The sequence below is a fragment of the Carassius carassius genome, chromosome 17 (assembly GCF_963082965.1).
Source record: "Carassius carassius chromosome 17, fCarCar2.1, whole genome shotgun sequence".
In the NCBI taxonomy this organism is placed as follows: Eukaryota; Metazoa; Chordata; class Actinopteri; order Cypriniformes; family Cyprinidae; genus Carassius; species Carassius carassius.
The window spans coordinates 5574413-5602279 of NC_081771.1; the positions used below are offsets into that span (position 1 = coordinate 5574413).

General features: G+C 37.1%; 2 protein-coding genes across 6 annotated transcripts in view; both read right to left on the reverse strand.

Moving 5' to 3' along the window:
• Nucleotides 1-3481: 3481 nt before the first annotated feature.
• Nucleotides 3482-17747, reverse strand: cttnbp2nla (CTTNBP2 N-terminal like a). Its single transcript, XM_059570547.1, has 5 exons — nucleotides 17608-17747; nucleotides 14030-14137; nucleotides 5475-5747; nucleotides 5212-5319; nucleotides 3482-4942 (listed from the first exon to the last, which is right to left on the reverse strand). The coding sequence occupies exons 1-5, from the start codon at nucleotides 17620-17622 to the stop codon at nucleotides 3881-3883; spliced, it is 1566 nt and encodes a 521-aa protein (XP_059426530.1). The 5' UTR covers nucleotides 17623-17747; the 3' UTR covers nucleotides 3482-3880.
• Nucleotides 17748-18374: 627 nt separating this feature from the next.
• phc2b (polyhomeotic homolog 2b (Drosophila)) overlaps nucleotides 18375-27867 on the reverse strand; it is a 62283-nt gene continuing 52790 nt past the window's right edge. For all 5 annotated transcript variants that reach the window (XM_059570553.1, XM_059570552.1, XM_059570550.1 and 2 more), the window contains 7 exons: nucleotides 26796-26955; nucleotides 24501-24709; nucleotides 23550-23682; nucleotides 23141-23261; nucleotides 20474-20600; nucleotides 20091-20367; nucleotides 18375-19463 (listed from right to left, as the gene is read on the reverse strand). In XM_059570553.1, the coding sequence (XP_059426536.1) occupies nucleotides 19303-19463; nucleotides 20091-20367; nucleotides 20474-20600; nucleotides 23141-23261; nucleotides 23550-23682; nucleotides 24501-24709; nucleotides 26796-26955 (1188 nt within the window). In that variant the 3' untranslated portion in view covers nucleotides 18375-19302. The remainder of the gene's footprint in view (nucleotides 19464-20090; nucleotides 20368-20473; nucleotides 20601-23140; nucleotides 23262-23549; nucleotides 23683-24500; nucleotides 24710-26795; nucleotides 26956-27867) is intronic.

A 27867-nucleotide genomic window follows, 5' to 3' on the forward strand; every position in this document is an offset into this window, starting at 1 on the left:
AGTCCAGTGAGTGAGGTACAGTATCTGTCCCACAGAATTAGATCCAGAGGCAGGTCTCTGATTGGTGGGGAGGTCTGCGCGCTTATTGGCTGAAGTCAGCACGAGGAGACGAGATGAATGAGCGGCGCGCGCGATGCTGTCACAGATCAAATCTGCGCTTCTCAACACGCGTTACTCTGACCACTTACAAAGAAGTAAACCATCGTTGTTGGACACTTACACGATGGTAATACCATGTTTATTGTAGTACCTTGGATTAACATAAAAATATATACAATTTTATGTCTATTTTAGTGAGGTAATTGTGCTATACCGTGGTGTGCAGTGACTTATGCCTCCGACAGGCTAACGTTAACTGTTCAATTCAATTCAAGTTTATTTGTATAGCGCTTTTTACAATAAAAATCGTTACAAAGCAACTTTACAGAAAATTACATTTCTACAATATTTCTACAATATAAAGTATATTTAGACACTTATATTTAAAAACTCTGAAGAGTTTTGGGTTCATAACAAATATCAAAACAGGTTTCATTTATTTTAAAGACAGCATAAGTACAATTTTAAAGCCAAACATTGATGGTTGGATAGGTTTTAAATGATACAACGATATATACAAGGTTAAAATGGATGCAAGTGTACTTGTAGTACTTGTACAAAAGCCTACAAATAGGCTATCTATCTATCTATCTATCTATCTATCTATCTATCTATCTATCTATCTATCTATCTATCTATCTATCTATCTATCTATCTATCTATCTATCTATCTATCTATCTATAACATGCTTCATTATAATATAATATCAGGCCAGATGTCCAGTGTTTGTTTAGGTATCAACATGCCAGACTGGTGTATGCTAGTCTATGTATAACTCAGTGAATACCTTCTAAACAAAGATAGTAGCCATTGCTCATATATTTTAGGACAGTGACATTGTCAATGTACATAATCACCCCAGCTTGCTCATAAAATAGACCACTGGTATTGGACGGAGGGGGGACTGCTTTTCACACAGTAATACAAAGTAAACAACAAAGAGCTCCAGAAAGAATGTATCTGGTCACTTTGACTCACACTCTGTCCTTTAGCTTCCTGCCAAGGATCATTAAAGGAGGAAATACGCTCATTAGGAGATAAGATGTCGGAGAATCCACTTTGTTTGCATGCCATTTATTTTCTCATATTGAATTAATATAAAAATGAATTTGATGTCTTGGAAACAGACACACACATATATATATACTCTCTCTCTCTCTCTGTTACTCTTTATTATTTATTTATTGTTTATTAATAGTTAGTAAGGTAGTTGTTAAGCTTAGGTATTGGGTAGGATTAGAGATGTAGAATATGGTCAGGCAGAATATGTGCTTAATAGTAATACTGATTCATGCCTTAGCAACCATTACCAAACACGAATAAATGCCAAATCTAAGCACCACTGGGGCTCATACAGTGGAGAGCATCACCTTTTGTTTTTTCTAAACAGTTTGTGACTAGAGTACTTAACCCATTGGCACCAATAATTAGTGAAGTGTCCATTCTGTACTGAGAGGTCAGTGCCCTCCCCTCCCCTGATCTAGAGGAGCTGGTGATTATAGCAGTGTGTGGGAGAGATTTCACCAGGCCAGGCATGCGTCCCTGTCGGCCTCGCAACCTCGACCTAGTGTCCCAAACAGGAATGTTAATTAGCAACATCCACCAGAGGGGGTGACCATCCACTGACACACAGGACATCTACAGATAAACCAGTGTAGTCAGCAGAAATAGCAGCACTGATATTTTAGGGGACATTAAATGAGTAGTTCACAAAAAATTCTAATACATAATTATTATATAAAAGTAATAAAGTGGATTAAAGTTCATGAATATATTATTATATGAAAAGGTTAATATATTATAGCAATATCAATATACTAATATTGCTATTGCGGTGTTGCTTATCATATGATATAAATTGTGACAAAAACTCATAGGGGCATTTTTTGACCCAATATCTTGAATTTAAGGAACATAATTTATGTTCTGTATAATGTATGTTTCATAATGTATGGACTGTAAAATCTGTCATTTTTTCATAACTAATTGTTAAACACAGCCCTAATTATTTATTCCACTTGTTGTATCAGACTTTGCTGTGAATTTTCAGTACATGTAAATAATGACAGACGTTTTCTATTTTATATAAAAAAAAATTATAATAATTGTAATTTTTACTAATTGTAATTTGTTTTTAATGTTATATTTAATTTATATTATTTTAATTTAATTTATATATTTTTTAATAGATTCAAATGGGATTTTTCAAGTGAAGTCCAGCTCTAGACTGTATAAGCTGTGAGTTTGCGCTTGATTGGAACCTGGTAAGACCATTGTGACCGGGGGGCAGAGTGGCACATACTTCATGCGTGTTTGCCTCTCTGTTTCCCGGGCCACACACACTCACACACATATACACACACATAAAGAAGGGATTTAGGATTTAGGGAGAGGCTCCTGGCTGGTTAAACTGTGATCCCCGCTCCTGTTAGTCTCACATGGATGCTTGTGATGCACACACATTTTTCAAACACTTTGCCCCGAGTTTGAGACAGCAGATGCTTTAAGATCTAAGGGTCGGTTGTGCTTTCATTGTAACATCAAAATGAGAATCATACATTGACAAATTTTTGTGCTTTTGGGCTTGTAGTTAGTGTTTAATGTTATCTGTTCATTAAAGGTTAAAACTTTATAATAACATTCATTACTAGACAGCTTGATTCTGATTGGTCAGTTTAATGTTAAAATGAATACTGCAATGCAATAATGACATTGTTAGTGTGACAAATAAATATTTATCTGAAATTTTTTTTTTTACATAACCACCATTTTTTGAGCAGACTATCACAAGACTACCACATTTATACACAGAAATGGATTAAATCTCAAAATAACTTTATTTCACATACTATTTTTAAAATGCAGGGTATACTGTGCAGTAAGCTAGTCTACTAGTATTCCTTTCCAAAAATATAGCCTATGAATGGCTGAGGATGGGTGATACTGTGCCCTCTGCTGGCTGGATTTAGGCAGTACAAATATTCAAATCTTTTGCTCCAGCCCATGTCTACAAGTGTATCAAAAAATTTAAAAATGATACTGGTTATAAAAATAACATTCATATCAGATCACAAAGAGAATACAAACTTAAAAGATAAACAAAACAGAACATTATAATGTGATACAAACATTTGTAATATGATTCTGAGCGAGATGTAAATATTAGGCTAAATATCCGATACATTTAGATATACAAAACAAACTGCTATGTGAGAAAGCAAAGGATTATTCGAACATGAAATTTGTTAAATATATAATTCAGTGTAAAAACTAGATGACGGTAAAATGTTGATACACAATCATGTGCACTATTGTTCAAGATTTGGGGGTTGGGAAGATTTTTTTAATGTCTTTTATGCTCACCATTATTAACAATACAGTGAAACAGCAATATTATAAAATATTTTTACAATTTAAAATAACTGAAATCTATTTGAGAATATTATTTATTGTATTTTTTTTAACTGTACAGACCCCAAACTTTTGAATGGCAGTTTTTATATAAATATTTGTCTGAATAACAGTATATAAAACTATTTATAGAAGCTGGTGATTGTCAGTGATAAACATGAAAAATGAGTTTTCTCATGGCAAAATACAGAATACATAATGTATTCATGCACAAAATCAATATGCATCTGACTAAAATATGGTAACATTGCAAAATTACTTAGAAAATATGTTTCAAAACTTCTAAAATTATTTTAAAAACCTGAAATGTCCCTCACAAAAAATTCAACAGTGTTTGACACGAACGATCAAGTTCATTATTTGTGCTTGCTAGCCGCTAGAAGACAGCACCAGGTCTGGTTCTTTGCCGTTCTCGGAGTTGCTGCTGCGTCCGCAACTGGCCACCGTTTGAGCCAAGCGAGCAGCTCGGAGTGTGGCTGGTGAAGGCGGCGTGTCGGCGAGGCCTGGTTTCTTGGGTGGGATGGGAGGTGGGTTCCCTCTGTCGACTCTGGGAATAGTTGGAGACCTGAGAGTAGGAGACAGCATCCCAGAGTGGGCCAATGTGTGGTAATCTGTGCCAAAAGGGGAACTGTTGGGAGAAGATGGTTTGCTGGGACTCTGCGGAGAGCTGAGACGATTCAGGGCTTGTGTGACAGTGCTGCGGGGTGCTTGTTTAGAAATGCTGTCTAGTGGAACCACATGGGCTGCACAGGGTGAGAGGTCACATGGAGAATTTGGAGGGGAAGAGACAGTCTGAGAATCTTGATCAAAGGTGCCTTGGAACTTGTGACGGGCTGCATGGAAACGCTGGTTGATGCCAGCCTGGTACGCCGCTTGTATACTGGGTATGTCAAGTGAATTATTGCGGCTTGTAGGGCTATGAGCTTGTGGATTGGTCTGAGAGCTCCCATTGGTTAACATGCCTTGCTTCTCAACATTTTCATCTTCCTCCGCAGGAATGTGGTGTCCGTTTATTTGGGTCTTGTTTGAGTTCTCCTCTGCTTTGTTCATCTCTCTCCTCAGTTTCTCCAGTTCTTCCTGTAGTGCTCTACAACGTGCTTCCTCCTTTCGTAATCTCAGCCCAAGCTGCTCCCGTTCAGTGTCAAACTCGGCCAGCAGCTCCTCTCGCCTCGCCTCCATTTGCATAGCCCGCTTCTTTTCCTCCTCGATTTCCGCTCTCAGAGCCTGATTTGAAGCTCGTTCACGATCGAGGCGATGGCTGAGTTCACTGGCATGCTGGGACTCCTCGTGTGCGCGCGTGCTGGAGCGTTTGCATTCCCGTCTCAGCGCCGTCATGAGCTGTTTATGCTGGGTTCGCTGCTCTTCTAACTGATCATTCAGTCGTTTGTTCTCCCTCTCTATTCGGGACGCCTTTGCCTTCTCAAACTCCAACTAAACACAAGTATAAAAAATACACAAATTAGTAAGAAATACACTGATAGACTCATAGATTTGCAGAAAAAATATTTCAAAAATGTTTGATTTGGAAGTTTGGAGTTGCTTTTAAGTATTTTATGCTCACCAAGGATGCATTTATTTGTTCTTTGCTTTGTTATAATAACAAAGCAAACACTCATTTTGATTAAGACAATAAAAACTGTAGCCCGTTCCCCTTTAGTACCTCAAATTAAGATCACTATAATATTTTCAGTTCTTTATACCTGATGCAGGAGGCGCTCTCTCTCCTTCTCCAGAATGTAAGTGACATCATCTCCTTCTGCAGTATCCTCAGCATGCTTCCTCTTCTCCTCCTCCAGATCAGCAATGACCTGAAACCACCACAAAGGGGCGACAGAATGAGATAAAGATTAGCCTATAAACCAATCCAATCTCAGCTTGACCTGGTAAATCCAATTTAAATGATATGATGCTCACATCAGTATCGATGTAAGTGGCTTTCAGTTGTTATACAGCATAAACTCACCCTCCAATGTCTGTTCTCAGCAGCTGCTAGCTGTTTCAGCATCTTCTCCTGCATCCTTCTGCAGTGTCCGACCACCAGTTTCAGCACCGTCAAAGGATCCGAGCGAGCCGTGGCCCCACAGACCCCCTCTCGTCTCTGGGAGGAACTTCCTCCATCGCCCCTGGACTGGCCAGAGCTCTGGAGGACCTCACTGTCTCTCTGCAGAGCCAGGAATGGGTCACTCAGGTTGTATTTGCCATATCGATCCAACATGTAGGAATCTCTACGCTGGGCCTGTAGCAAGACAGGGATTTATTGGATTATTTTAGATGGATTTCTGCATATTTCACTCTAAACAATTAAATCTAATTTTGCATACGCTTTTGATTAGTGCTGTCAAAATAAGTGCGTTAACACAGGGATGGAGCTAGGGTTGGCCACCATACTCACAACTCCTGCTTCTGTCTTTTTTTTTTTTTTTTTTGACAAGAATTGAGCCTTTTCAGATGTGCACATCAGCTCAGCGCCAGGCATGGGCGTGAAAAAGCTACAGGTGACGAGGAGCTTCAGTGGAACAACAGTGAACTGTAGTCAGATGAGATGAAATGTTGTCAGGCCATATGTCAGAAAAACTATTTTTTGTTCTGTCTGCCATTATACTGGGCTCGCAGCGCGTGCTCTTCAATTGCATGCACAAATACAACGGCACTCTTTGTGTGCGAATGAAATTATACGAGTGTGTGTGTCAGATCCACGTCACTTTCAGCAGCAGCTGCTCTTAAATTAATAGCAGCCAAATAAGCTAATAACCCAGCTGATGTGATGTCTGTAAATCACAGAACAAAAGAAAAAAGAGGAAATCAATCACTTTTGTAGCTTTAAGGATTCATCTATATTTAATTTAGAATTTAATGTTTGATAAAACTTTTTGAATATTTCCTACTTGCTGAAGGGCAAAGGTAAATATGACATTTAATATAATGGGTTTATGTGAAGATTGTTTTAAGTTAATTTAAATGAGAACAAATTTTTTTAAATTGATAGCTCACAATTATACTGTAATGATAAATCAGTATAATTGTATAATTAAAAAAATATAAAAGTAAAAACATTAGTTGGGATAAACTGTGATTAATGTGTGATTAATTAGATATTATTTTAATCAATTGACAGCACTACTTTTGATATGAAACAGCTATCCATGATCTATTGTCTTGGTAGTTTGCGACTCATTTTTGTAGCTTCTATTCAAAACATCTCTGCAAGCCTTGTAAAGCGGCCTCCACTTTTCTCTTTCACAGACACACTCGCTACATACTTGCTTTCTAAACAGGAAATGAGATGATACAGAGCACATGACCCTGCCAAAAGCAACATAAACCATCCTCTTAGGCTCTGTGTGAATGTGTGTGTATGTGTGTGTGTGTGTGTGTGTGTGTGTGTGTGTGTGTGTGTGTGTGTGTGTGTGTGTGTGTGAATGTGTGTGTGTGTGTGTGTGTGTGTGTTCGTGTTCAGCTCCTGGTGTTTGTTGTTTTAAGTAAGAGGTCACGCAAGGGTTGCATATAGAGGTGAAACAATCGCTACAGTTTAGGTAAGGTCAATGCAGCGAATAGGACACCAAAAAAAGTTCCAGCTGGAGTAATTTAATAACTCCTGAAATGACTCTAAACTAAAAGAGCTCATTTGACCCAGAAAAAAAACATAAGGATAAGGAACCGAACGGAACTGTTGAACAGTGAAGAGAGAGTAGCTGATTGCTAAAGGCAGTCTTAAATTACAGCATTCAAATAGTGGTGCCAGGTTATGGCTGCACAGGTATTCTGGGTGGTTACTAAGGAGTTACTAGAGTGTTCTGAGCAGTGTGAGTTCTGAGTGTTGTGGGTGATTACTCAAACAAACATATGTACTTGTTTGCAACAAAAGAGGTTGAAGCTTAAACATAAAGAGAAAAGCGTGATGAAACACTCCAACCTCATACAGGGTAGTTTGGAATGAGTTGGTAGGTTTTATGAGTCCAGCTGAAAGCTGTAAGACTGGGAGCTTCTGAAAAAATGACTATACGTCTACAGGGAATAGTGGTATGAAAATGAATCTCAGGAGGAGGGTAACACAGACACACAGATGGACACACATCAAAACACATACTAAGGGTCCAAAATTAACGTTTTGCCACACCTGTCAATAGAGGATGAAAATTTATTGACTGTAAATAATCATTAGCAGCCACAAAACTGTATTTTCCATTATTACCCTATACACAATGATGTTGTTAAGACAATTCCCAAAGAAGGGAGTATATACAAGGGCTGGGTAAAAAAACATTTATCTCTCAATTAAATCGATTGTCATTTTTTACGAAATGATTGTGCTTTGTTACTTTTTTTTAAATTTGTTACTTAATTTTGTTATCATAAAAACTTAATTGAGTGTAATTCAAGTGCTTGTATACAAATTAGTAGGGATGCACCGAATATTCGGCCACCGAAAATTTTCGGCCGAAAATGGCCAAAAAGTGCATTTTCGGTTTTCGGCCGAAACACTTTTATTACCGAAACAACACGGCCGAAATGTTATGATGACGCAAACAGAAACCGCGACCTGCACGTGCACCTGCATAGCGCAGACCACGAGCTCCCCGCGTCATTCACTTCACACCAGTGGGTCTTAATAGAGAACATTCTCTCTATTCTTATTCCTTTATTCGCAGCACTAAAGCGTCTCCTAACAAAGAGATTGAGACGGACCACGAAGTGAAAACAAAGAAAAGTACAGTCTTATAGAGTCTGTTAGCACACGTCTCACTGAGATCTTTTCGGATCCTCCGCACTTCATCGCGAATGTGCTTGATCCGCGTTATAAAGACCATTACTTGGACGCGGAAATATGGCAGAGCACACGAGAAATGCTCCAGGCCGCGCTGGATGCGGAGAACCCGCGTGGAGACGGAGAAGCGCCAAGCGCAGGAGACTGAGATCAGAGCGCAAAAAAAAAAAGACTCGTCTCTGCATATATAATACACACACATATACATATACATGCATAATATCAGATTGTAGCCATATTTCTGCTAGATTTTTTGCTAGATTTCTGCTTTAATTTGATAAAAATGTTTATTTATGCCCTGGCCCTATTTAAATACACTCTCTCAAATATTTCTCAAATGTCAGGCAGATGACAAGCTCAACTGCTCAACAGCTAGATGGTTATCTGTCTGAAGTCCCCATCCCCAGAAGTGATAACAGTCTTGCCTACTGGAGAAGTAATGCACTTTCTAGTACTACAGAGAAAAATTTCAAATGCTCTTCACCTAAATGCACTTTTTATGAGAGAACAGTTAATTTTAAAACCTTTCTGCAGGCCAGTAGGCCTGTACATTATTATTTAATATACAGATGAGTGGGATTAAATTTTAGTTTGAATTTTATTTTATACTGTGCATTGTTGCAATGTGCTTAATAAATATTTGCATAATTTGTAATTATGCATTTTTATGTTTTTTTTATAATTTATGTAATTGTAATTATCTTTGAAACTTTAATATTAATTTATGCAATTGCAATGTTTTAATTTTAGTAAAGTTAGTACACGGTCATAGCAATAAATGCAATGGTACTAATAATTGGGATAATTTCTTTCGGTGTTTCGGTTTCGGTTTTCGGCCTTGGTTTTCTCTTTTTCGGTTTTCGGTTTCGGCCAAGAATTTTCATTTCGGTGCATCCCTACAAATTAGTTCATTTAAACCTTCAATATAATAGAATTGTAGTACTACAAACTGACTCTCATGAGTTTATTTTTTTCTTGAGAAAATTTGGCATGTACTGCACCTGATAAATATCCCAAATAATCGATAGTGCATCAAATCAGAAATCAAATCGAATCGCAAGTTAGTGAATCCAAATTTAACTGTGAAATTTGAGCCAAAATCCAGCAGCCCTTGTATATAACGTACATATACCATGTTGAAATAAAAAAGTCAAAGAAACTTAGATAGAATACATGGCTCGATGCTAAACTAACACAGAGATGCCTGATAGAATGACTGATACACCACAGGTTCACTGCATTGTCAAATCACTCGGCTCACATGCTCTTTAGTGACAGATTCAGGTCGGAACATGCATGTCCATCTGGTAAGTGTGTGTGAGAGTTTTTGCTGTTTAATGGTTTACTCAAGTTCAGCAACATAAAATCTTCTAAGATTCTGCTTCTCCAGGAACTTGAGATTATCAGAAACTCACACACTAGCCATGATGAAAGCGGTAAATGAGTGTAAGTCAGTACACTTTGACTCTTTGTGAACCTCTTTGGCACTGATGCTGGAGCAGATAAACGTGCCGTGCAGACGTGACACAATGAATGAGTGTTTTATAGTCTGAAGCAGAAGTGGTGAGAAAGAAAGAGAGTAAAGGCTATGTTTTTGTCTAGAGGAGGCCTGCTGGAGGTGCTTAACAAGAAAATGAGAATGATGGTGGGTGACATTACCACCAATACTTTAATGAAAGCTTGGGGTTTTAAAAACACTGTAAAAGTGACACAAAAAAAGTTATTTTTTGCATGCAACCTGTAACAAAAATGCATGTCTTGGGATTTGTGGGATTTCATAGTTTTCACCAAGGTATCCAATGACAAACTGGAAATAAATAAGCTTTCACCGAGTTAATTCCTTGTTCTAGGAAACATCCTATGTGGAAATATTTGTGTAATGCTTCCTAAATGTTCACGCAAAGAAAGAAGACATGGTTTCAGTAACCACAGTTAGTGTTGAAGCAGCCATTTCAGAGAGATGCTGTGTGTATCAAGGCGAAAGCAAAAGGACTTTATTTGGCATGGGGAGGAGGTAATTCTGACTTTGCTATGACATTCTGGCACTTCTGAATCAGCAACTGCAAGTATGTTTTGTTTAAGTATTTGCTATTGAATGTTCAACTGCAGAGTTTTGCGTGTGGTGTCGTGTGTGTGTGTGTGTGTGTGTGTGAGAGAGAGAGAGAGAGGGAGAGAGAGAGAAAGAGAGAGAGAGGGTCACAGTGGAGTCCGTGGCTTGTGTACTGCAAACACATACGAGCTTCATCACTGTGTCTGTCACACGACTCTGTTCCCCTTTCAGGTTGAACTGATGGTAAAACTAAGGACATTATTAACTGTCTTCACATTTATTTTGAAAGATGAAGCTCACAATAATGGAAAGGAGCGTTACATTGAGTGCTTGCGGTGTTCGGCCAATCACAATGCACTGGGTCAGTTGGCCAATCAGAGCAGACTGCTCTTGTCTGAAAGAGGGACTTTGTAGAAAATGACAGGTTTGAGAGAGGCGGGACATAGAGGACCTGCAATAATGTTTTTTTTTTTAATTAAAGCATGTCAGCATATTCTGTTACACCAAATACACAAATAATGATCTTTAAAAAAGATCCATTTGGCACAAAATGTAAACTAAAATAAAAGGACTTAAAAGTATTGTATTCAAGCTAATAACATAGTAATTTAAGCTTCAAATAGCCCAAATAATCAACAGCTGTATGTACTGTGTGTAAAACCTTTTGTTTATCAAGTTAATGGATGTCTGCTTTCCATTCTATATTTATGATGTTTTAAATTTTGTGTGTGTGTGTGTGTGTGTGTTTAGGCTAATAGCTTGAGCAATTATGGGGGCCTTGGGAAGATTAACCTTACTAATGACTTAAGATAAGTCAGCCAGTCTGGTGCCTTCAAACAAACTCTATGTGTGTGTGTTAGTCTATCTGATAGATAAAGATACCATAAAGAGTATCTTCACTGAGAACATTAGAGAGACCAGCGATAAAATAGTGAGATACTGTTGGTATCTGTTACCTGCACTCTCAAAATCATACTAACCACTCATTTGATAGTACAATATAAAAAACTATTTTGATAATACATCTACTCGCTTAACTTTGAGCTGAACACCTGGAAGGCATTCTTTTTGGAACTCGAAGTCTATGTACTTGTTAGTCATGAAATGTTTTCAAGTTTTCCTGCAAAAGTCAACAGCTGCTGAGGGGCAGACATAAGCATGGAAATGAATATTTGAGCAAAATACCATTTAGTTCGCCTCTATCTTCAGAAAAAGCACCACGAACCAATTATGAACAGTGTTTGGATGTACGATTAGCATGACTAATGAAGTTATACAGAAATTAGAAGCTGTTGTGATGTGACTTCTGCCCTCCTGTTGATTTTCCCCTTTACGTTTGACCAAAATGCATAAGGAGAATTTGCAATGTGTATGTGTGTGAAAGAGTCCAAACAGAAAAGTCATGCCTTAATGACCTCATTCAAAGCAGGCAATGAGTGACAGAGATTGTAATCCCAGCATGCCAGAACATCGCCCCTAAAAACCACAGAGAGCTTTAGAAGAAATATGCAGTTGGGTTAAATTTAAGCTTTCTACCTAAGTCACCTAAAGTGTTTCAGAGGAATGGTTAAAACCCCAAATCTAGAGTCTGTGATGCTCACATAGCCCCAGTCCAATGCTTTCAAGAACAGGAATGCAGCAGATTATATCTGTTCAGCCTTCCATAGAGATTTACCACAAAAACATGATCTGAGAGCACAGATGCTGAATTTTATCACCATGCTAACATGATCAGATGAACAGATGACACTACAATAGAGTTTAAAGCTAAAACTAGACAAAAGGAAATGTGCGTAATAATGTTTGACATGTTTATGTGTGGCTTTGAAGAGAACAAACAACATTCAAAGGATCGGGGCCCAGAGAACTGGTGTTTGTATGGACATAAATGGTACGCTCAAAAAGGGAAGTTGTCTTGCTCACTGTCTGGCTGATTATGAGTCACTCCTACATTGCCAAATCAGTATTTAAGCAGCAACTGTGGTATTTATAAATTTAAAGAACACTAAAAAAAATAGTTTCAGGCTACATTTCACCACATCTCATTTAACGACTTAATGTAAATAAATTTAACAACTGAATTTATTAGAGCATTAAATGTTCATACTTATTGTGACTGAAATATGATTTAGAGGACTAAAATAAGAATTGAACATGTTCTTTACAGGATTTTTGTGAATTGCACCATTACAATGGTGCTGAATGATTGCTATGTATTTAGTACTCAAAAGTGCTTTAAAAAAAAGTGAGGCAGATTTAATTGTTCATCGTGAGTTTAGTTCATTCAACCTGCTGGATCTGTATGCCGTTTTGGGTGTCCCCCAGAAGTGTGGGATGAGGCCCAGCAACAGCGCTGGAATGTAGTAGGAGACTCACAGAACAAAATAAATAAATAAAAATTAAGCAGAAAAGAGTTTGCTGAAAAAGCAAAGTAAATGAGAATCCAGTCAACTCTAATTAAACCCTGCTGAACGCAGTTGAACTGGGAACATAGCAAAACACAGGAAGTACAACAAACCAAGTTTTAACAGCAGTTATGATCAAATATCAATCATTTTTGCATTTAGTGTTGGTTCTTGGCAACTATTCTAAAACGTGTGAATTCGGAATCATTTTAAACCAGCTGCATCATTTTTTAGTGTAAGGACAAGGTTTTCAAAAGCTAAAGTTGTTTTGTAGTTGTTTTTTAATAAATGTATAGCCTTTACATGTCTTAAATAAACTGAGTTTTGTCCAAGATGATTTGTACACTGAGGTTTCTTAGAGTTTAATATACTAGTTTTTATTGTGTTAGCATGCACGATTGAGCTCTGAGCCAGACAGACATCTGGCTTTCGTTGAGTGATACAGCTATAATGTCTCTCATGGGTATCTAGTCTGCTGTGCAAAGAGTTAAATGTGTTTGACAGCAAACTACTGACTGCCAGTACACAATTACTGAAGCATACTATTACTGAAGTATTGACTTATTAATATTGATGTAATTTCTCATTAACGAGCAAAACCCCACTAGTAAAACCATCACGAGAACCAGAGATGGACTTTATCAATCTCAACTATCTAGGTCATTGTAAAATTTATCCAGGACAATCTGGGCTTGTTTATATATTTGGTTGATGGGAACTCTCCAAGGAATACCAAAAGAATACACACCACAAGATCATAAGAGCCGCTTATTAGCTCCCTAATGGTGTAAACTGATGTATGACTTGGGTCGCAGCTGCTTGGATAAACATGCAGCAACAGCGCTGTACAAAGTTGAACATCTAAACATCTTGAACGGATAAATTAGTCCAGATGCTCCTGAATAAAATGTACATGACACAGGAATGATTTTCTTTTATTTTGTCAAGTTCACTACTGGCCCACCAAGCCTATTTTCTTTCTGTTTCTCACAAAACTATCATATAGCTTAGTAAGACTTAGATATGTAGTGCACAGCTCATTTGTAGTGCTCTCTTATGGTTCATTTAAAAGTGTTTTTAAGGGCTGTATCAAGATTCTCCAAAAATTCCACAGAAAAAAAACAACACCATATGGGTTTAGAATGAAATATGGCTGCGTAAATAATGACAGAACGTTCATTTTGGCGAAGTGTTGCTTTAAGAACCAAGAGTAGCATGATTTGCCCGTGCTGTTATAGAATGCTGCTTAAAAAGAAACTATAAAAAACATTATTATCCATTGACGGGACTGGACTAACCTTGAGTGCCTGTATGACAAAGTCTCTGGCCTCCAGCTCTCCCTCTAGAACACTGAAGAGCAGCAGCACATCTCTCTTACTCAGAGCCTCCACATACAGCCTCGACTCCTGAAAAGACAAAAAAATGGAGCAAATGAGTGGGTGACTAAATACGAAATATAACTTCAGCAAACAATACACTACATTAGCACAAAGTCTATTTTAAATAGTTAGGAGAACATGCAGTCAGGCAACAATCTCCATGTCCAAAAAAACTTCTCCCTCCCTTTCCATCTGCAGACCAAATGACTGCAGTCTGCTGTATTCTCCATGTGCTTGTCTTGATTATACAGTGTGCTGCTTATTCAGTGCATGGGATCATAAAATAAACAATACAAACCCACAGTAAATAATTTGTTCTTTAGGTTTCCAGTATGGATGCACCATGCAAATGTTTTCATTCACCGATGCCATTAATTATTTTATTTTTTATAATTATTTTAGAAGTGCATTTTAGGTTACATTAAAAAACATTTTTTTATACTGTATATTTATATTGTATATAAAAAAACATTGCCATGTTATTTTCATCAACAAACTATGAATGCCTGTTTCCAGCACTGAATATAAATTAAAATAAGTAATTGCGACTTTTATCTCACAATTCTTTTTTTTCTCAGAACTGCATGATACAAACACACAATTCAGACTTTTTATATCTCACAATTCTGATTAAAAAAAGTCAGAATTGAGAGTTAAAAATGGTTATAAAAGCTATTAAAAATAAGAGATAAAAAATATTCTTTTTTCTTAGAATTGTGAGTTTATTCTGACAATTCTGACTTTATAACACGCAACTGTGAGTTATGTCGGAATTGCGAGAATTTTTACAGCCGGTTTTTTTTTGGGGGGGGGGGGCGGTTTAACTGCCAATTGCTACTTTATATCTCAAAATTATGAGGAACAAAAATGGAAATAAGACAGAATTGTGAGAGATAAACTTTTGTGAGGAAAATAAAGTATTGTGTATTGTGTTTTTATCTTGCAATTCTGACTCCATTTCTCGTATTTCTGAATATATATTATGGAATTATGTGAAAAAAAAACTGAAAAAAAAAAAATATATATATATCATCTCGCAAAAGATGAAAAGTCACAACTGACTGTTATTTTTTTTTTATCAGTTACTTCCATAATAAACACTTGCTTTGATCATTAAAAAATGACATACCAATAAGGCCATGATTAAATGCATTTTTGCTTTCTTCTTTCATAACTATGTGCACTAAATCAACAGACTGAATTAAACTCATCACAATTTTTAGTCTCTTTATCTTCGAGAGGTTTGTTTGCAGCCATTATGTTTCATCAAAAGCTATTTATTTTAAACCAGTCCTCCTGGAGCAATCAAAGGGTTAACATGCTTGTCCGAGAACATAATGGCTATAGATCACAGCTGTGATCTCAGAAAAACTCCCATTCCCATGTTGTGTTTCTTTCAATGCAGTTCACAGGAAAAAAAAAGCAGGTCATTTTTTTCCATTTTACTCTTATGAGTCAAAGCATCTGTCACACATCAAAGCTAAAGCAGCATTCCACGACTTTTCTATTGATAGACAGCTAGAGAAAGAAACTTCTTGTTGGTAGACTGAAATTCCTTCCTGAGCTCTTGCTTCTAAATACTCAGTAATTGTGCATGGATAACCCTGAAAGTATCGAATTTCACTTTCCCATATAGCTTCGCACACATAAATGCTTTGACCCTTTCGCAAGCTTCAACTGAAATAATCTTATGAAACTCAATCTCGATTTCTGCCTTCTGACCCCACTTTAATGGCGCTTTGTGTCGAGATTTGTGTGGCTAGCCAAAGTTTCCACATCATCAAGTCGCGGAGGAGTCTCAGAGTGTTACATAATATGCCAGAGACGGAAGACGTCCAGCTACTGTGCGCCAGCTAAAATTTGGAAGCTCGACTTCCACGTCAGAGCTGAATAAATCGCATTACTGTACTTTGCAGTGCATGAATTCAAATTCTCCTTTTCATCTGTGCTGTCGTGCAATCTTCAGTCAATCTGTGCTTGTAAAAAGCTGTCACATGTCTTTTGATGTATTGTGCACCGATACTAGATCTGAGGCCGTGACTATGCAAGAAGAAAGCTTTCATGGTTCGTGGTTTCCCCGTTCAAACCGTGCTAATTTGAAGCGTGTTCCTAAGCAAAGCCATACTTTATAGACGTGCTAATTTCACAACTTCACTTTGCCTTTTATAAAACCCAAAGAAAATTATTTCATGCATCAGTAAGTGCTTTCAACTAACTAACAGTTATATAGATCACGTGAAAAATACAGTGGATACACTTTGGCATGCGTGTCTCTTTACTAAAACTTGTGATTTAGAATGAAACATTATAGGAAAAGGTGATAAAAAGAGTCAAAACATTCTTAGAGATCATTATATGTCTACAAAACCTTTCTTTTATGTGCACACTTGAGGATTAGCCAATGGTGTTCTTCATGGTTGACTAATTTGGCATTTCCTTTGTAATGGTGCCCATGCCTTTCTGAATTAAAGGGTGCTACACTATTCAACATCGGCCTGAATGCTTCTTAAATTACCCAGCATTTCTCCCTGGAGCTAGACTGAAGCAGGCAGTGTTTGAGTCCAAGCTCACCCGACATGTCAGAGGGTAATTAATTTAATCCTCAAGCTGCTTGTGAGCTACAAAACAGATGGCCCAAAGTCAACTGCCTGTTGATGTGATCAGCTGGACAGACTTCATAAAGTGTAATATATTTTCCTGTTTTAAGCATTTAAGCAGTTAAATAGAATATTCTCATAGATTCTGTTTTATTGTTGTACATATTTCAAAATCCTATTTTTTTTTAGTTTAAAAGATATATATATAAATATATATATATATATATATATATTTTTCAAAATAGGATTTTGAAAATGTAACGAAAAAATTACGAAACCATTTTCTGAGAATTAATTTAGTTATAATATAATATAAAATGATACAATACAAATATATGATGTGATAAAAAGTTAAATTTTTCCCATGTCTTCCTGGGATGTCATGCATCTAAACCTAATGTACTGCAGTTTTGGGCTCATTAGAGTTTATCAGACTCGGAACGCGGAATATGAATGATGCCCAAAAATGATGAACGCCTATAGATGCAGAAACGCTACATGGGTAACAGTTAGACAGCACACTACGTTTCGAGACACAGCATCTGGCTATCTGGTAAAATGTTACATTTATGCAGAACTCACAAGCTAAATGCAGTAAAATAATACTGCTTAGGCTACTTTAAAAAACGATGTTTCGACAATATTATTATTATTTTTCTTTTACGTATGCTTCTCATATAACTAAAGAAACTCCATGCAGTAAGGACGTGTAAGTTACTGGCTTAAGCTGCTGTCAGAACTGTTGGCTATTTAAAACTAATTCGCATTATGGATTCAACCTATTCATGCAATCATAGGAAGAAAAAAAAACTTTTTACTTTCTCTGTTCTCGTGCTCATTTTCTTCACCTTTCTTTCTTTATAAATATTAAGCGATATATTATAAAGATAACGTTCTCACCGTTGTGGGTGCCATGCCAGGTTTGATCAGTTTCCAATATCGCTCATCGAGCAGCACCGTTGTTTAAGATCGGCTTCACCGAAGCTCATCTGTGTAAAGGAACGCTAACAGACATCCTACGTAGCCAATAGGGTGTAAGCGTTTTAACTCAATAGACCAATTAGGAACGAGACGCAGGGATAGGAGGCGGGACGTAACAGGAAAAGTTTTATGAAATGGGATTCTTTGTGCAGCGGTGAAAGCACTCTTCAGTCAAGAGTTACCAACACGTCTTAATCACGACATATTTGGACGGGTTTCTGTGAAAACAACGTTTGTATGGTATCAGGGTCGAGTAAGATAAATAACCACTCTTAAATTCATCCTAAACGTTGAAAATATGTAGACGGTTAGTTAAATATGACGAAATGCACGTGTGCCACCTAGTGGTGTCCTAATGTAATTCCAAGCACACAAAATAAAGGCAGCCCCAAAAAGTATTTGTACATTCACGTGAGAGTTTAAAGTACAGTAGGCAACATTTGAAGTGGATCGAAAGTTGATAAAATATCAAACTGGGTGGCATTTTATTTGAAGAAAAAATAAAGCAGAATGTTTCACAAAAATAAGTGTGTTAGGTTTTAAATTGTAAAAATATATATTTCTTTTCAGGCTTGGTTGGGTATTTTATGAAAAAATAAGAGTTAATAATAAATAAAATTAATAGGTTTAGCCGTGCAAGGAAAATCATATATAGGGTCAACAAATTAAACAAGCTGACACAAGAATCCTTCATTAAAAAATGTTATATTACAAATTTCATTCATCTGATAAATACAGGCATTTCGCAAAGCATTGTACAAAAAAAACCAATTCATCATCACAATCTTTTCTAGCAACATACAATGACAAATCTGGGCACAATTAAAATCAAACATAGCGTAATTCCCAATATCCAAGACAAATACAACTGAATGTGCATTTCAAAACCAGAGCGTCTGTATGGACACACATTGAATAAGGCGCTGTTGAAAGGAACTTTTCAGACTGGATCCCTTCTTACAGGTTGTATCGGTTTTCAGGGTTAAAGTTGAATATTCTGTTACTGTGCTTCTGTTATTCAAGTCTTCTCAAAGTAAATGTGACAGTGAAATAGCACCAGTTTTTTGTGATTCAACTCTGTTACAAATACTCACACACAAAGGTAAGAATAATTTACTTAAACATATTTGTACTGTACAAAAGCATCTCACATGTACAATAGGACAAAATCATACCTGAAAACAACAAATGTTCAATCCAGAAAAATCTGGGCCTAGTAAAACCACATGATAATATAAGTTCTGTTTGGACAGAACTGTTGTGATACATTGTCCAAAGATTTCTTCCGAGAACCGATACTAGTAGTTAAGTCCAGTCATCTGTGAGTCCCAGTCAGAATTCCAAATCACTGATTCATAATGCCTTTCTTTTGGTGTAAGTCGCTATTGTGTGATTTTTCATAGGTAGTTGGGTAATTTTCTGATCCAGCTGAATTTATTTCAGTTTTTTCCTTGGGGAGGTGCAGTTTTGGGCTTTAGCCCCAATATGTATTAAGTTTTTAAATATTGATTATTAAAAAAAAATGTAGTGCAGTTGGGGTATTGTAGTCACTAGGTTGAGGTCAGTGACATCAGAGGACACACACACACACACACACACACACTTGCTGCCTTTTCAAGGCTTGGAATCTTTCAGCATGTTTATGCGGGCAAAGATCTTGAGGGCGGGTCCTAATTTAATATTCATGGCACTCATTAGGTGATCTTCCTTCAGAAGCAGCATGGCCTGTCCATCAATCTCCTGAGCACGAAACTCATCTGCAATCTCCTGGCAACCTAATTGTGAAGTCAAACAAATTTGCACCATTAAACAGCATATTTTTCAGTCACTTAAAACCTGGTTTTCATCATAAATTTCCATTTATCTTTATATTATATTGTAATATTTAATGAATGAATATCATATCAAGTGCATGTGCATGCATGTGTATATACACTACTGTTCAAAAGATTAAAAAAAAAGCTTTTATAAGGAGTCTCTCATGCTCACCAGGCTGCATTTATTTGAATAAAAACAGTAGTAAAAACAGCAATATGAAATATTATTACAGTTTGAAATAACTATTTTATGTTTTAATATATTTTAAAATGTAATCTATTCCTTTGATGCAAAGTAAAATTTTCAGCATCATTACTCCAGTCTTCAGTGTCACATGATCCTTCAGAAAACATTATAATATGCTGATTTGCTGCTCAAGAAACATTTCCTATCATTATGTTGAAAACGATTGTGCCGCTTAATTATTATTATTATTATTTTACTTCATTTTTTCTTTGATAAACATTTTTTACATTTCCTTAAGAAAAATTAAACTGAGTCCAAACTTTTGAATAGTAATGTCTTTAGAGCACATGGAATATAGTACAGAATATACATATACCCAATTGATATGAGCGACTTACCTGGCAAAGAGCGAATGAACTCAAACACCTCCTGCACATTCCATTTGGTGGGGTCAATTGGCAGGAAGCACTGACTGAGGAGAGGAAGCTCTTCGGGATCGTTAGCAGCAACCCCACCTTGAGAAACGATTGGGCCAGAACTGGCTGCAGAGAGCGGGGAAGTTGCTTCCTCATAGCTGGAGATATCCGAGCATGGGCTGGACTCTCCTTGACTAGGCTGAGATTGGAGCGGTGAGGATATAGATTCTCCCTGAGATTGCTGAGACACAGAGAGCCGCTATGGAATAAAACAAGAGACTGTATGAGGAGGATTTACTTTATATATTTACACAAAAACATTGTGGGATAAACCACTGGCACATTGTACTGAAGTAGCTGTTCACCTGCTTTTTGGCCTCTCTGCCTCTGGGACTATGAGACCTCCTCCTTCTCCACTGATTTATCTGATTGGTTGTTTTAGTTCTATCAGGGTGGAAAAGACCAACCCGCTTCGTGCAACTTACACTGTATCTGTTCAAGAGGGTTATAAATTACAATACAGATAAAAATATTCCACATCACAGAAATGTATTATTAGTTATCAGTTGGATAGCAGCTGACTGAATAAGTGTATGTATATATACAGGTCCTTCTCAAAAAATTAGCATATTGTGATAAAGTTCATTATTTTCCATAATGTAATGATAAAAATTAAACTTTCATATATTTTAGATTCATTGCACACCAACTGAAATATTTCAGGTCTTTTATTGTTTTAATACTGATGATTTTGGCATACAGCTCATGAAAACCAAAAAATCTCAAATAATTAGCATATCATGAAAAGGTTCTCTAAACGAGCTATTAACCTAATCATCTGAATCAACTAATTAACTCTAAACACCTGCAAAAGATTCCTGAGGCTTTTAAAAACTCCCAGCCTGGTTCATTACTCAAAACCGCAATCATGGGTAAGACTGCTGACCAGAAGGCCATCATTGACAACCTCAAGCGAGAGGGTAAGACACAGAAAGAAATTTCTGAACGAATAGGCTGTTCCCAGAGTGCTGTATCAAGGCACCTCAGTGGGAAGTCTGTGTGAAGGATAAAGTGTGGCAAAAAAACGCTGCACAACGAGTAGAGGTGACCGGACCCTGAGGAAGATTGTGTAGAAGGACCGATTCCAGACCTTGGGGGACCTGCGGAAGCAGTGGACTGAGTCTGGAGTAGTGGTGGAAATTATGATTCTTTCTAGAGATTCGTTCATTTTCAGTTCGTTCACCAAAATGATTCGTTCAGTGATCATGGTTTCGTATTACACAAAATATGCCAGCAGGTGGCAAAAAAGGGTGTATTATGTGTTTTGTCTTAAGTCAACAAACGTATTCACTTGTAACAAAAACTGACCTGGCTTTATAAAAATGTGTGCATAATTTCATTCAATATATAAAGTCTAATTAAGTTGTTCATTTACCAGTTCATTTCATTCACGAACGACGTATCCGTTCATTCAACTCATTCACGAACGACATGTGTGCCAGTTCAGTCATTTCATTCACGAACGAGATATACTAAATCATTCGACTCTTTCACGAACGACATAGGTATCAGTTCAGTCATTTCATTCACGAACGATAAGAGCTCTAGATCTCGTTCAGACTCATGAAACTAGTTCATTGAAGGGCGTATACATTCACTACATTCAACAAATCACATGCTCTGTCACATCTCATAATCGAAGGCTATTGGCTCGAGGTTGAGTAATTCTTTGACAGGATGAAATGGTTCAGTTACCCGGTTCACTGAGCTGCGCATGCGCTGCTAATAGCGCCACGCTGTGTAGGGAGGAACTTCAGTGAACGAGAAATATGAGTCAGTGGATTGCGTGAACAAGAACGATTCGTTCACCTAAAAGATTCGCTCAAAAAGAACGATTCGTCCACGAACGACACAACACTAGTCTGGAGTAGAAACATTCAGAGCCACCGTGCACAGGCGTGTGCAGGAAATGGACTACAGGTGCCGCATTCCCCAGGTCAAGCCACTTTTGAACCAGAAACAGCGGCAGAAGCGCTACCTGGGCTACAGAGAAGCAGCACTGGACTTTTGGACAAATTTTGCATTTCATTCGGAAATCAAGGTGCCAGAGTCTGGAGGAAGACTGGGGAGAAGGAAATGCCAAAATACCTGAAGTCCAGTGTCAAGTACCCACAGTCAGTGATGGTCTGGGGTGCCATGTCAGCTGCTGGTGTTGGTCCACTGTGTTTTATCAAGGGCAGGGTCAATGCAGCTAGCTATCCGGAGATTTTGGAGCACTTCATGCTTCCATCTGCTGAAAAGCTTTATGGAGATGAAGATTTCATTTTTCAGCACGACCTGGCACCTGCTCAAAGTGCCAAAACCACTGGTAAATGGTTTACTGACCATGGTATTACTGTGCTCAATTGGCATGCCAACTCTCCTGACCTGAACCCCATAGAGAATCTGTGGGATATTGTGAAGAGAAAGTTGAGAGACGCAAGACCCAACACTCTGGATGAGCTTAAGCCGCTATCGAAGCATCCTGGGCCTCCATAACACCTCAGCAGTGCCACAGGCTGATTGCCTCCATGCCACGCCGCATTGAAGCAGTCATTTCTGCAAAAGGATTCCCTGACCAAGTATTGAGTGCATAACTGAACATAATTATTTGAAGGTTGACTTTTTTTGTATTAAAAACACTTTTCTTTTATTGGTCGGATGAAATATGCTAATTTTTTGAGACAGGCATTTTGGGTTTTCATGAGCTATATGCCAAAATCATCAGTATTAAAACAATAAAAGACCTGAAATTTCAGTTGGTGTGCAATGAATCTAATTTTTAATTTTTATCATTACATTATGGAAAATAATGAACTTTATCACAATATGCTAATTTTTTGAGAAGGTCCTGTATATATATATATGTATATATATATATATATATATATATATATATATATATATATATATATATATATATATATATATATATATTAATCATGCATTTTTTATATATTTTCATTATATAAAAATGATTTTGAATCTCTAACCTTTTAGCACAGACCATGGAACAGAAGCGTTTTGAACGTTTGAACTTGTAGGCAAAACCGACCCATCCACAGAGCTCACATGTGAGCTTGGGCTCCTCCGGTTTCTCCTGGGTCCTCGTGCCTGATAAAAAATGATACAATTTTATGTATTAAGTTACAGTTTATTTATGACTCTGAAACAGAGTTTGTGTGTAACCATTGGAATGGTGAGGCAATACTATGCTGTACCTTGATTACACAAAGTTTCAATGGTAAAGTTCACAAACAGGAAATTCCATATCTTATGACGCTCCCTTGTTCATAACAATGCAGGTTTCCAATCTTTCAAAACTTGAAATCCTGACACTTAAAAAGGTCAAGCATTTTAGAAAAACAGTATTTATTTGAATCTGCTAAATGAAATGCCTACCTTGTTGTCCAGCCTCCTCCATGTCTGAGTTTGTGGCACTGAGGGAATTACTGCTGGCCGTTTTCTCTGGATCTGAGGGAAGCTGCGTGTCTGGTTTCTTGGGGCTGTCTGCTTGCACCGTTGGTCTCTCCACCTGACAATACAGTATACAAACGTAATGATGTCAGGCTGATTTCTGGAATACTTCGGGCCCTTGTTTTGGGTTGGAATAAACAGATCAACAGACATTTGTAATCATTTGGATAAAAGTGTCTGCTAAATGGCTAAATGTACTGTAAGAGACAATATTTTTTTCTATACTAACATACAATCAAATACATGATGTACGAAAACAAATAAAAAATCATGAATTCATAAATAAATGAATAATAATAATACAATGATGATGATAATTATTACTGTAGCACTAAATTAGTGAATAATAATATTAATTTTGGAACTACAACAATAACAGTTATTATTATTATCATTAAATTAATTTTCCATTTAAATTTGTATAATTGTTTTATAATCCTTTGAAAGAATAATAATATTTTTTATTGTGTTGCATTAAAATGATTATGAATAATAATATTATATTTTAGAACAACAATAATTCTTATTAACAATAATAGCAATTGCTATTATTATTGAGTGAATTTTCCTGTTTAAATTTATATTAGTATATATATAATTAATTTTTTTAAAAATACATTTATTATTATTGTTGATGTTGTGTTATTATCAGATTTAATTGTTACATAAATTTATATAGATAAAATTTAACATTATAATGAACAATTCATTATTATTAATAATAATAATGAATTCATTATTATTATTTAGTTGTTGTTGTTGTTATTATATTACTGTGATTATTATATTAAAATTACTATTATAAATGATTCTAAAATAGTCAGCTATTCTAAAAGTATTATTATTAGTAGTAGTAGTAATTTTATTACAACTCACAGGGAATGGCTCAGCTCCCTCCTGAATGACAAAACCCTCGATGACGTGCGTGAGGACGTGAGGCTTCACAATGGCTTGGGGTGGCTTGTTCTCGCCGTTTTGTGACACACTTCCCGTCACAGCTGCCGGAGGCGGCTCGCTGGGGGCTGCCGAGGTCATGGTCGGGGTCACTGGTGCTCCCGTGGGCTCGCGCGCTGTCTCCACAGAGCCTGGCGGCGGTACAGAAACAAAGTGTCGGCTCATCACCATAGCAACAACAACATCGGCAGCACAAACATCAGCCGGAAAAAAAACAGCTGCTGGAAATGCGATACAAACAATGCACTTATAAAATTTACGAACGTTTAAGGAATAGTTCTGCTGGAAAATAAAACTGTAAAAATAATATCTCATATATAATATATCGCTATAATTTACTCTCCCATGACATTACAACCTATCATCATCATCATTATTATTATTATGTATGCCACCGGTTTTTTTTTTTATGTATGCAGTTGCTTTGTATGTAGAACATCAGACAATTGACTTTTGTACGTGAATCGCGTAAAAATCAATCAATTAACACTCATGGCGTTTGACATCAATGACGTCCAATTAGAGCGGCGCGCCATTTTTAATATTTTGACGCAGTAATATCTGAGGGGAAGATTATCAGCCAATAAAGACAAAAGTTTTCTGTTCCTTAGACAAAAACTAAATGTTATATTCATAACTAGATGTTATTAATATATTATAACATCAGAATACTTAAAATCTGGAAGTACGGAGTACTTATTTGAAGTGTTTGTAATGGCATCCACCGTCACCGTATGGACAAGATGTCAAATGACATAACCTTACTGAAGTTCAGTGAAGAAAGGACATAACGACATGAGGGTGAAGAAATTATTTCATTTTGTGATAACTGTTACTTTAAGAAACATCCCACCATCACTAGGCGTCTGAAACTTAAATCACTTAAACAAGAATACATCTCTCCTATTGTATTTTGTACTGCGTTCAGTCTGCGCTGTTGCAATGGACCATGTAGACACTGCTGGCGTCAACTGCGTCGTCTTTTAAAACAGCGCGTCTACTCTACACAGTTCAAAGAAACGCGCCTAGAGACCGCTGCGTTTTTGTCTTAAGTCCACTAACCAAAACCACTGGCTCCAAAACACAAGACTGTCAAGACGTGCTGTAGCTTACCGACAAAGCGCAATAAAAAGTCATTTCCCCCAGGGGCGCTCTTCAATTCCGTCTCGAAACACGGGGGGAGCCTCATTCCCACACGCCTGTTGTGATTATATTAATGACGGAATATCCAGAGTCCGCCACGCGTGCGATTCTACGCAACATGCAGTGTGCGCTGCTCCTTTTCTAGCACTCCACTCCCACGCACGAGCACTGCACATTCTGCCAGAGAGGCGGTTCACTCTTTCCCTGGAAGCGGCAGGTCACATGACTCTGTAGACCAGAGGTTCAGTGAATCTTTCACTGGCTGGTGGCAGCGGTTGAGTCTTCTATGCAGGCTATATTGGGCATTATCTGATGGTAGGAAAGCACCTTGGTCCAAAACCAGTTTATCTGTTAAATTACTGACAGATTAGACATCAAGGCTGCTAGTGCCTTTTGCCAGGCAAGGAAGTCATGTGACTGGCCCAGAGTCAATTCTGGTACATATTACTGTACGTGGGAACTGCATGCCACCCCTCATCCTACTGCATTCTCTTTTGGCAATTCTGGTTCTCAGTATGGGTGTCAAAAGCTTCAAATTTTAATGAAGCTGTGATTCCTTAATTTCTGCCAGCTGCGTGGTATTTGATACAGAAAATACAAAAAATATTGGGACACTTAAGTTATAGCCTACATACAATGTATGAATGTCACTGCATTAGATGAGAAAATACAAAACACACTTAAGTCAGTTTGAAGTCAAACACACATTTCAAGCAAAACGCTGTACAAAAAGTGATTTGATGCATTGAAATGTATACATTTTTATTCCAACTGTATTTTGTTTTACTGGTTATTGTATTACACTCCGTCTTTATTGATCTCTCCAAAATATATATTATAATAAAAAAATATTTGTTGGATTATAACACACAATTAATCAATTTAGACTTCTGTGCTCATTAAAGAGGTATCCACCTTTTTAATCCATTGATTAATTGTGTGTGTATGTTTTCATGAGGTCTTGCGCCTTGTAATTTATCATCATCTCTGTATCTTAAATTCTTTATGACTGCATTGTTTGATTATGAAACTGTACTTGTAAACTTGCATATTTAGACTCTTTGGCCACTGTACCTTGAGTTTGAGATGTAGTGTTAACAGTGTCGATTTTGGATTGTCCAGGGGGGTCCGTGCCTTGGGTTGCAGTGGTTGGCTGCATTTGTACTGGCGGACAAATCTCTCTCACCACCAAAGAGGTGGGCTTCTCCTTGTCATCCTGAGCAAGTCTTGAAGCCTAAATATTATGGAAGAAGTTAGTTGCTTCTGAACTTTATAAATTGGGCCTCATTCATGAAATTCTGAGTAATTCGGCCCTAAAACAGACTTTCCCGAAAACTCCCCAGGATTCACAAATGCTTCATACAAACATCATATTTGATAGTTAAACATGCATATGTTAATGAATTCCAATCCTTCGTAAATGGGGTGCATGTGGACGCTCATTCACAGTTAGCATAATCGCCGCCTATGAATTACAACTACGTAAGTTACATGTCCAGGAACTCAGTAGAATATTATGGACTCCCTTCTCAGGTTTGGATCCAGTACGTTTCATAAATGCAAAACAGACTAATAGGCCATTTGCCTAACAATTAATATTTAATGAACATAAGACCACTTATTCATGTTTAGCCTGGCACTCTTCTGAAAATGGCCAGTTGGTGGCGTTTGAGAACACTTTGGTGGCACATTTTTCAAGGCGCTTTGGTTGCTATGATTTGTAATATCCACAGCAGTTACATATTACTAGGATCTCATTTTGAAGAATATTACAGAGTATAAAAATGCTGCAACCAGCAAAATTAGCTTCTTCACTGACGTTCAGTCGTTGTTCAGAAGGATAGATGGTCGGTGACGTGTTTTTCCCACTCCTCCGACATTGATTGGCTGGCTAGGTAAAACATGACAGTGACAAGCACTGTTTCAATTCTTGGCTACAAAAAAAAAATTTAAATAAAAAAGACGGGGCATACAAACTTGTGAAACATTATTATTATGGTAGTGCATCAAACTGCAGTGCCTTTAGTTTTCCAAAAACAAACACGTTACTTATTATACACCATTTACACGTGGTAGAAAGCAGGTTTATAATTATTTTGCACCAAATAACATTTAGAAAATATGAACACTTTCATGAATTAGAAAG